The following is an 11,194-nucleotide window of genomic DNA, read 5'->3' as shown; positions in this document are numbered from 1 at the left end:
CTTCCAGGAAGAGTCCTCTACTGCAACCCAAGCTTGCCTGAGGAAGAAAGGTAAAGGGCCAATGACTTGACTTCATGTAATAGTGTTTGATATGACCTAAAAAAAACTTAAATGACCTGAATCATCCTGACTAGGATGTACCCATTTCTTAACTCAATTATTTTTCCATTTGTGGAATTTTGATATTAACAATATGATGATGTAAATGGATATTGAATGAGCAGATCAAGCAGAATAGGAGACAAGATTTTGGATTTGAAAAAAATAGAAAGAATGGACTTGTGTCAGTAAAGAATAACTTTAGAGAAAATGATTAAGGAAGATGTTTAATGAATTTATTTTTCTTTATTTTGTTAGATTGGATGTTGTGAGCAGTGAGTGGGAATACCGATGGGGTGACATGAACGAGTTCACACAGCTGCTCATCTCGCCTTTCATGATGCGACACCATTTGCCGCAGGTGGTTCTTGCAGCCTTGGAGGATGTAGCACAGCAGGTGGCATCCCCAAGCTAACCAAATGTCCTGTGGTGCTCTGATTTTAATATTGGGTTTTAATGAGACCGAAAAAAAAGGAACTATGGAGTACACGCATTATACTGTTGTCTCTCTTTCACTCTCTTGCTCTCTTCTCATGTTCTCTCTGATGGTAACAGCATGATGTATTGTGTTAGTTCATAAAATTCAATCATCCTGAGTGTGTTAAGAGCAGTCACCTGAAATGTGAAATGCCCTTTCTGATGGACGAATATAAAATAGTGAATGAAAGAGATAGTGATGAATGTTTTTCATTTTCTTCTCTTTTCATTCCTTCATTTTTTTGTTATAAGGAATATAAAAGCAAATTTGGACTTTCAGACACTGAATACAGTGGCATAACACTTTGAAGAGATTGTTTAGAACACAACAGAATTGAAATTTCAGTGTTTGATCTATGACATATCCACATCTCAGTCACAGCTGTATTTTGACATCCAGAAGAACCATAGGTGGCTGATTAGCAAACCCTGCTTTACTTACTGTATCACTCGTGTAACAATGTTGCATATTGTATAGTAGGGTATGTATTAATGACAATCGATTAATAAATGAATAGTTTGAAAACTATGCTAAATATTCATCATCTTTGAGATGAAATGGTACTTTGCTCATATCTTTGGAAAGTAGAAGTGACAATATGAACAGTTTCTAGTGGTAGAATAGATTATGGTAGGATTTTGCTGGTAACTCATGAAAGTAAGATAACATGAGAGTTTACCAGAGTGAATAGAGGGGAATATTTATATTTGTTTACCTGGTATGTGAAATATTTATAGATAGGAGGAGGAATTTATAGCTTGTAACTTAGCCTGATGGTTAGCTTCTGGCATGCTACACAAGAACACTCAGACTTTATGGAAACAGGAACAAATCCTATGTGAAGTCCTTCCTTAATGTTTTGTGATAAATATTATAGTCACTGCCATTGCCCAGGGGGTGAGAAGGTACCTCTAGGTGTGAAGGACAGAGGTTTAATACCACAGGCTGATGTTCCAGCCAGACTTCCAGAAGGCCACTGTTTAGTGTGAATGAGGGAGTTCTTGGGATGACTTCACATTGAGACACAGCAATGCCCTATCTTGCTGTGAAAATGCCCCAGTTGATCTCCATTTAGCTTCAAAATATGAGCCTTGTCTATTGCAATAGTACCTTTATTGCCAATATTTAAGGGTTGTAGGGTAAAAAGGAAAGAATTTGCTCACTTTGTTGTCCTTTTAGTGGCACTCTTAAGACCAGATCTGTGAGGATGAAGACCTTGCTGTTGTAAATCATCTCACTACACCAAATATTCCAACCAAATGCTGAATGCTTTCATATGCTCTCTTGTCATATTAGTTAAGAATACGTCCTAAGCATATTGATTATTGGTTTGCTGTGTCACCACTGTTTCTCAAGATATAAACACAACTTGCTTTTTTCTTTCAAAGGGCATGATCCTCGTTTACCACAATATTTGATCAAACATGACCATATTTTAATCCATTTGATACTAGTGCATGTACTGTCCACTGTAGTTTATTTATTTATTTATTTTTACACATAGGTGGCTCATCAATTACAAAGACATCAAATAGTCAATTACCAAGCATGCCAAGCTTCACCTTTTTATTGTAGTCCATGAATAAAAAAAATCTATTGCTTTTATTGTTGTAATTGAACAGTATGTTAGAAATAATTATGATAATAAGAAAAACAACAACAACAACAACAACAGCAACAGCAGCATACACAAAACACAATCAATAACAATAAAAAACAACAGCCTTAATAATAATAACAACAGTAATAAGTTACATAAGGCTAATAATTGCTTGTGGGATCATCTTTATGTAAAAAGGAAAGAAAGGAAGAAATTTTGGACACTGCACATATACATCAATGGGTTGATAGATTTATACTTTGAGCGAGTTGCTGTAAGTTGTTTGTTTGTCCCCCGTCCCTTAATTTGATTTTCTGCAAGTAAGGATCCTACTGTATATTGGTTGTCATCCTTATTATGAAAATATGAATGTTTGGAATGGAAGATGCTGGTTTGAAAATACAGATGGAAATTATGAAATTATGAGCAGTAAGAAAGAAAACACATGCTGTTGTATCTCTTGCTTGTGGAAATAATATTGCAGATTAAAAGATTATAATTTTGCCATTTGTTGAACAATTGTTCTGCTTGCAGTTAAATGCCTTCTCCCCATTGATATTGAATATTTATTAATCATTTTTGTAATCAACTTACGATGTGCTTATAGTCTGTGGTGTAGAGTTTTACAAACAGACATTTATATGTAGGCAAACTATACAAACGTACATATATGCTATAACTATTTATGAAGTAATACTCATTGTTTAGGGGGGATATAAAAAAAAAAAAAAAGTTATTGGAATTGTTTTTTTCTTTCTTTCTTTCTTTCTTTCTTTTTGGGTTAGTTGTTTTTTATAGTGCTCACTCCCTGCTCTTTTTTAATGTTGTACTCTGTCAAAAAAATAGCCTGTATGATTTTTTTTCTTTATCATTTTAAGAGGTTGATATATATATTGATGTGTGATAAAACTGTCTGCCCCCCCTTTTCCAAAATTTCCCTTTCTTCATTTGCATATATACATGACGTAAAACAGGAGGGAATTATTATCATCACTTAGGAACATTTCAGATATAGTGATGATTGTCTTTAATGCATTTCTTGCCTGTAATAGATCTTTATCTTTAAATAAATCTTTGGAAATATTGCTTTACACTTTCAGTGGATACTCTCTCTCTCTCTCTCTCTATCTCTCGCTCTCTCTCTCTCTCTCTCCCTTTCTCTCTCTCTCTCTCTCTCTCTCTCTCTCTCTCTCTCTCTCTCTCTCTCTCTCTCTCCCCCCCCCCTTTCTCTCTCTCTCTCTCTCCCTCTCTTCCTCTCTCTCTCTCTCTCTCTCTCTCTCTCTCTCTCTCTCTCTCTCTCTCTCTCTCTCTCTCTCTCTCTCTCTCTCTCTCTCTCCTCTCTCTCTCTCTCTCTCTCTCTCTCTCTCTCTCTCTCTCTCTCTCTCTCTCTCTCTCTCTCTCTCTCTCTCTCTCTCTCTCTCTCTCTCTCTCTCTCTCTCTCTCTCTCTCTCTCTCTCCCCCCCCCCCCCTTTCTCTCCCTTTCTCTTCCTCTCTCTCTCTCTCTCTCCCTCTCTCTCTCTCTCTCTCTCTCTCTCTCTCTCTCTCTCTCTCTCTCTCTCTCTCTCTATCTCTCTCTCTCTCTCTCTCTCTCTCTCTCTCTCTCTCTCTCTCTCTCTCTCTCCCCGCACTCCCTCCCTCCCTCCCTCTCCCTCTCCCTCTCCCTCTCCCTCTCCCTCTCCCTCTCCCTCTCCCTCTCCCTCTCCCTCTCCTCTCCCCTCTCCCCCTCTCCCCCTCTCCCCTCTCTCCCCTCTCCCCCTCTCCCCCTCTCCCCCTCTCCCCCTCGTCCCCTTCCTCCCTCCTTCCAACTCATCCACAAGCACAACACAAGTTAGAGAAATAAGAGGGTTAATAGTAGTTACAGGTCACAATAGGTTTGATTTTTGTAAAATGTGGAGTGAGAAAAAACTTGTTGATTTGTCATTCAGTTTTTACTTGCTGAAGGTTGACTTTGTAGCTATTGTATTTAACTATTCTGATGCCATTTGCAGTAAAGTTATCCTTTAATGGCAGTGGTTAAATAAAACATTCCAGTAATTGGTAAAGATTTCTGTTTTTATTTTGTCATGATTTTTTTCTCAGAATACATAAAAAAAAAAAACTCAGAAAGGATAGTGAAGTATGTAGGGGAATTATGAAAGGAAATTGTCAAGTGAGATTCAAATAGGGAAATTAATTTTACCAAATGCTGTGTGTATTATGCATGATGCCATAATATGGTAATGGTTCGTGTACATCAGTTATTGAGTAGCATGTTTTATGAAGAAATATAATTATGATATGAAGTTATCAAAGGAATTTGTATTGATATTAGAATAATTCTAATGATTTTATACATATATATTGATATTATTATTGTTTTTTAGCTTTACTTTATTTAATGACTTGTTAGAGTTTGTTGAAGATGTTTCACTGTAATTTGCTATGGTTCTTTTAAGGTTGTCTCTTTCACAGAACTGTCTACAAACCACTGCTTTTATGCAAAATTTAAGATTCTCTCTAAGCCACCAGATACTATATTGTTTCCACAGATGGTTGGATTCAGCTTTGCAGCTGTGTCCTTGTGAGTTATGAAATGCATTAGTGTAGACTGTATAAACTTAGGTGGATTATGTTGCCCAAAAATACCTGGGAATGTAATAGAAATCTTAGGGTTTTATTCCACTACCTAAATAATTGAAAGAAAGAAAAACAGTTTAGGTTGATTTGGCAGTCCTTTTTTGTCAAAGGATATGAATACATTTGGACCTTATTGAATATGATAAAAGAAAAAGGAAATGGAAAATGGCAAATTGATGTATTTTGGAAGTAAAAGAACTTAGGTAGAAGAGTTGATTTACTGACTAGCATCTTATAGGAATATTGTAATCAGATGAGTTATAATGGCTGTGTGTGATAGTGTTTATATATGTATCTCATAGTGAGAAGTAAAACCACATTTGCATTTTTTTCTCAACAGTGAATGTAACATACCTGGATGCTGGTCATCCTTGCACTTGAGTAAATGTTGACTGTATGTGACATTAGGAGGCTTTCTTGAAATTTGCTTGATTGTATTTTTTGTCTAACTAAATGCTTTCTTTGCTTATTTTTATCCGTTTAAAAAAAGGTGTTGGTGGTTACTTGGTTTATTCAAATTAGGTGTACAGTTTTGGTTGATTGTAAACCCACTCATAATGGTTCAGATTGAAGATATTTCAGCTTTAATTTTCGTTGTAAAGTGCATTTTATTATGGTATTTATTATTATGAGACAACCACTTCTAATCCGCGTAACTGTAATCTGTTTTGTTTGCTAATCAGAAACTGATATCCATTTTCTTGGGCCAGTGTACTTTCACTTCCTTATTTAATGCATCTAAGGGAATTAAATTACTTATTGAACACATTTTTCAAAAATCAATGTAATCATTTACAGGATAGTAGGAAATTCTCCTGAAAAATTAAAAATGCAGATTGCACTATTTGTACTACCATTCTTTTCTAAGTCAGTGCTTTGCGTGTTCATAACATTGACTTTGAAGTTATACTACATCCATTCTCTAGAATGGAAAACTAGCAACTTGTCTGAAACTCTGGAGTACTCCAGTTCACCAAATTATTATAAATCTGATCAGCTTACACTTACTACTGATATTTATATACTATTTAATTTAAAACTCCTATATTATTTTCATTGTTTTATTGGAATTTGCTACCTGAGCACCACTTTGTTTTGTCTCAAAAGATTGACAAATTGTAGTACTCTAGTCTGGTTGAGTTGCCATCTTTTTATTTCATGAAATAGAAATCATAGATATTAACACCTCTGCACTGTACTGCCATGACCATATTCATGGCACAAAGAAGTTATAAACAAGGAGTTTATATGATGATGATGTGTCAGTATCTTTCAGCTAGAATAACTATGGGGAAAAGGGTTATTTAGAAAGCAACTGTTGATTAGGAACATTTATCCTGTAATTTGGTGTTTTGATTAATTTACTATGCAACAGGTCCCATTGATACTGGATTAAAGATGGTTGCCTTGTATTGTAATGGTACTGGTATTTGCAGTGTTATGCACGATGCTATGAATGTTACATATGTGATTTATTATTATTATTTTTTTTTTCATTTATTTATTTATTTATTTTTATAGTGAAAATATTGCTTTAAATGTTTTTGTTCAAAATTCTACTAACTTTATTAACCACTTCAGTCCCTCCAGTGAAATAACTGTTTTATAGTGTTGAAAGTATTAAGGTTAATTAATAAGTACTGGTATTTTGCAGTTTTAATATTAACAATTTGTAATCTGTAGTGTAAATTTATACTCAGAAAATGTGATGTTAGTCATCTCTAGAATTTCATATTCATGGAAAATAAAGAAGTATGATAACTTTGATTGTAGAACTGTTTATAGTAATGTTTTGTTTTCGAAGGTATCTTCAATATTATGGTGATATGTGTAATTTAATTGACAGTGACATTTTTTAATGAGTGTCTTCTGTAAGACCATTGTGACAACTTAAGAAGATGCTCAGTGTCAGAATAAAATCATGAGCATTTGAGAATATACTAAAAGAGTACTTAACAATGTAATATTACAAGATGCTTTGATTGTATGCCTTGTAATTGTTAAAAATCTCCCATAGAACATCAAATATAAGTAGAAGTACATTGTCTATATATTTTGAATAGTGGTTATCATGTTATTTATCATTAGTACTACTTTGTACTTTTATGGCTGGATTTGGGTATAAGAAAAAAGAAAGAGAGAAAGAAAGAAAAATAAAACAAAAATGCAAACAAAAGGGAATCTCTGCTTCCAAAATTCTAGATATCATTGAATTCTACAGATTCTATGTTAGATTGTTTCTGCAAGATATCAGATTTGTGTTGTAGATAAGAACAGTGCAGTAGCTACTTACTACACAGGTGAAATGATTCAGTATGGCTTAATGGGCAGGATTACCATATATAAGATAAAAGTGACATTCATTTTGCACTGGTTTGACTTTTCATCTATGGATGCCTCAAAATAATCTTAAATTTAATGTGTGTACCAGCAAGGCTTTGTACATCTACAACACTTATTTTGCAATGATTATTTGAGAAAACTAAGCAAAGGTGAATTTCCTTGTAACATTCTTTCAGTATTTTTTGGACAAGGAGATCATTCTTGATTATAGAGAGTTCACTTTTCTTTTTTTTCTTCTTAAAACTCTCTCATCTTTGCATGTAAATCATTGGATTGTTTGTGAAAGACATGATAATCAATGTTATGTATGCATATTTGTGTATTGCCTTGTTTTCCCTCCCCCATTATTCTTCTGTATATTATTTAATCCTTTAGGATATATCTGCATGTATTATTATTCATTACTTTGTGAGAAACGGGTGAGGCTGTAAGCCATGGAGAATGTAAGCATTGCATTGCATTGCACATTTGATTGAAGTAGTATCTGCTATATTACTGTCCTATTCTTTATTAACAGTGTAAGGCTATTATGAGAAAAGTTAAACAAAATTGTATGTAAGATTTCCACTGCAAGGTTGTTTTTTTATAAGCCCACAAGGCATTAACCATATAGGTTGATTATATGGAGAAGATGAATTCATACTGGAAGCAGCATTCATTTTAGGATGTAAGAACAATGTACAGATTGCAGGGCAAATGGAAAGAAAAATATATATAAAGACTTTAATTAAGTAGACAAATAACTTTAAATAATGAGATTACTTATGATGTATTCCTTGATAAGTATAGTAAAAATGAGAATGTTATTGTCAGGCAATGGAAATATATTACTGTATTGTATTTATATTTGCAAAATACATGAAGAATTTTGATCATTGTTTTCTTGCAAAATGTCACATGACCAACCTTTACAGACTAAAATAATGAAAAACTTCTAACAATTTGATATCTGTATAAAGAAAACAGACACTAAAGATAATGACTAATGTTGTAATCAGACAATCATGAACAAATGTAATATTCTTGCTATGAATGTGGCACCTCACTTTTATTTATACAACAGGACCTTATTATCACCAAATAATTTAATTTTCTTCTTATTGCTTTCTATAAAGGGAATATCAATGGCTGTTCTCTTTTCACTAGAAACACGAGATGCGCTTTGTTGTGATGGGATAACACTCGGACTGGATCCTGGGATATTTGTCTGTCTTAACTGTCTACAGCTGCCACCTACTGAAATTTCACTATATCCAATGTCCTTAGATATTTCTTGGCCTTTAGCAGCATTACAAGATCTTGTCAAAGGGTTTTCTTCATTAATGCCTCCCACTGATCTCAAATCTTCAGAGATACTGTGGCTCTGCATAGGTTTCTCACCTGGTTGAGGCTTTAACCGTGACAAATACCTGGATGAATTACCATACTGAAACACGCCGCGCTTTTTGGAAGGGTTGACAAAGGAGGGGTCTTGGCCGTACCTTGTCAGGGCAGCTATGCTCTTCCGCCTCTCTTGCAACTTCTCTCTCGTGTCATCCACAGACTCCAACTCTGGGGCATAAAACACATGCAAAACCCCTCCATAGAAGTTCTTTCCGTCTAATTGCGCCTTGGCAAAGCATGCACTTTTAACCCTGGCAAACCTAACCAGGAAAGCTTCCGTGAAAGCTTCACAGGGGTAGTCCGGCAACGGCTGAATGAACTCAACATGGCCATATTTCAAGCACAGGCTCTCGACTTCGTTGGAGATCTTAATTGCCGGAATTCCCGTCAAAATAAGGAACTTTGATTCGTCATTCACCGTGTATACTTTAACTGCCGTGAGCTTCCTTCCTTGTCGATATTTAGCTCTCGTGAGGCAAAATTCCATCTGCTCGTGGTGAGGCAACTTCTCGACGGAGCCCGGGCTCTCCATGCTGTAAAACATTGGTGCCGTAGCTGTACGGGTCCTTGCATTCCCTACTCTGCAGTCTGTTTACACCCACCGTTATTTTCACCGAGTGTGACACCACTCCGCAAGACCAAAAGGCGCTATGCCAATATGCTAAAGTTATGAAATGCACTAACGTGTCATTCGATTTCATATCACACTAAAAAAAAAAAAAAAAAAACATTAATAAAAAGGATATTACATGCGTATGGCACGAAATGTATTCACTTTAAATAGTGAATGCTGTGAAGTAACTAAATCCAACGATGAAATATAGTCCGTGTTTAAAATACCAAAAGAGTTCAATAAGTCTGGTAGACATATCCTGTAATCCACAGAGACACTTAAGCACGCTCAAGTTCCCGGTATATCATGTAAAACGCTTTTCACGTTAGGTTGGTATAAATCCAATTACATGATTCTCGTCCTTTTTCTGTTATGCGAATTAATTCATATAAGCAATTGCTTCGTTCAATCAAAAACAAGTATAGCTGTTAAGATTATACAAAAAATACACTACATTTTGTGGATATATGTTTAATTAGCCATGCCTGCAATGGTGAAACAGTGCAAGAGTCAAAGCGCTACATATAGCGCCTTTAGTGCTAGGTTGGTATACCCGTATCCTCGAGTACGACGCAAACATTGTCACGTATCCATTTTGGGAAAATATTGAATAAAGATCAGAATAAAGACATTATATCTGTCTTAGGGAAACACTAAAACCTACAACTGAATTCTTAAAAAAAATATTCACGCCTCCTGTTGTGAAAATAACCAGGTTTGTTTACGCCGTGTGATCCCCTGGAAGCAAAGACTCTAGTAGAATCGAATTCTCTCTGGATTCCACATTATAGACATTTCAATTCTTTATGGTATCTTAATTTTGATAGCCATTTGCGCTTGAATCCCTCGATCACCTGACATTTCTCACTCCCTTTACTTCACTTATAGTGTCGTTGCAGCCATGATGGTAGGCGTTTCTCGCTCTCTTCAGCCTATCCCTATTTATTCATATTTTGTGGCGAAATTACGTGTCGTTAGTGTCTTCAATCTTGAAAAATGTGTTGTTAGTGATTTTTTCCCTTCCTGGGTGTCGTCTAAGCACAACCTTTCTTTCCAGGACGGCATGGAAGAAGTTCTTCATAGCGAGACGAACGGGACGAAGGTAAGGAAATGAATGGAACTTTTTTTCAAGTTTTAGTTTTAAAACTTTAAAGAAGAGGAAAACAGGGAGAAAGGTTCTAGTTGATGTCTGCTTGGTACTTTGAAGAGAAGAGTTACAGGAGTTTTGTTTGCTCTTGATAAATTTTTAGATTGTGTGGGTGAACCAGCGGGTCATGTGAGCTGTGGTGACGTTTGATTAATTAACCAATGATTCAGTGTGTTCTTGAAAGAAGTCGAGCTTGTGAAATAGGGTGTTATTTAACTTTCAGGCTTTTAGTTGCATATGTGACTTCAATCTATTTTTTTTAGATAGTTACCATTTAGCATTTAGATTTGAAGGAAATTTAGAATTTATTTCTTGAACATCGGTATTGGCAATGGTGAAGTAGATGGGTGGCTTCTACTGCTTGAACTGGCCTATATCTCTTTATGGAGTGTTTGTAGTGGGTTTAATTTCCCACTTATTGGTGGGTGCTGTAGGTGAACTGAGGATCTACAGGGGAGCTGGAGACTCCCCAATCAGCATAGAGTATTGCTGCCCTTGTGTTGCTAGTGTGAGCTGAGGTGTGACTGGAGGATTGCAAGTTGATGATATTGGTTCAGGATCCTTATACATAGGGGCTGTATAAGCAAAGAGAGCCGTGTGGTGTCCATGTCAATCGGTTTGGTCTTGGCTTTGAGTTGTGAGAAGCACCTGTTGGTGAGAGTGAGGATGAGGCTGAGGGACATGGTGTGACATAACCTGGGAAGTATACGGAGCTGAGTTGTGCAGGTTGCAGGTCATTGCTGCAACAGTGGAGGTTATTCAGCTTGAAGATAACTTTTAATGATCTATAGAAAAGTTGACTTTTTGATTAGTTAATATTTATGCCGTAGATATTGTTCCAGCACCGGATTTTATAACAGTTTGGCTATTCGTCCAGCATACATGCGCACTAACTATTTGCGCACAAACACTCGC

The 11,194-nt window shown here is 35.8% G+C and overlaps 2 protein-coding genes across 6 annotated transcripts in view; one reads left to right on the top strand and one right to left on the bottom strand.

Moving 5' to 3' along the window:
- Window positions 1–8,008, top strand: part of LOC113813469 (diacylglycerol lipase-beta) — a 60,433-nt gene extending 52,425 nt beyond the window's left edge. For all 5 annotated transcript variants that reach the window (XM_070129068.1, XM_070129071.1, XM_070129070.1 and 2 more), the window contains exons 15-16: window positions 1–50; window positions 358–8,008. The exon at window positions 1–50 is cut by the window's left edge. In XM_070129068.1, coding sequence (XP_069985169.1) covers window positions 1–50; window positions 358–514 — 207 coding nt within the window. In that variant the 3' untranslated portion in view covers window positions 515–8,008. The remainder of the gene's footprint in view (window positions 51–357) is intronic.
- On the bottom strand, window positions 3,646–9,153 carry LOC113813494 (RNA-binding protein 48). Its single transcript, XM_027365488.2, has one exon. It carries the CDS (start codon window positions 9,061–9,063, stop codon window positions 8,185–8,187), a length of 879 nt encoding a protein of 292 aa, XP_027221289.1. The 5' UTR covers window positions 9,064–9,153; the 3' UTR covers window positions 3,646–8,184.
- Window positions 9,154–11,194: the final 2,041 nt, after the last annotated feature.

This window comes from Penaeus vannamei, chromosome 13 (genome assembly GCF_042767895.1).
Source record: "Penaeus vannamei isolate JL-2024 chromosome 13, ASM4276789v1, whole genome shotgun sequence".
NCBI lineage: Eukaryota > Metazoa > Arthropoda > Malacostraca > Decapoda > Penaeidae > Penaeus > Penaeus vannamei.
The sequence above is the reverse complement of the archived record's forward strand: the minus strand, read 5'-3'. Positions and strand labels throughout refer to the sequence as shown.

Bases quoted from the DNA above. Each gene is read 5' to 3' on its own strand.
- LOC113813494 (XM_027365488.2), bottom strand. From the start codon at position 9,063: ATGTTTTACAGCATGGAGAGCCCGGGCTCCGTCGAGAAGTTGCCTCAC.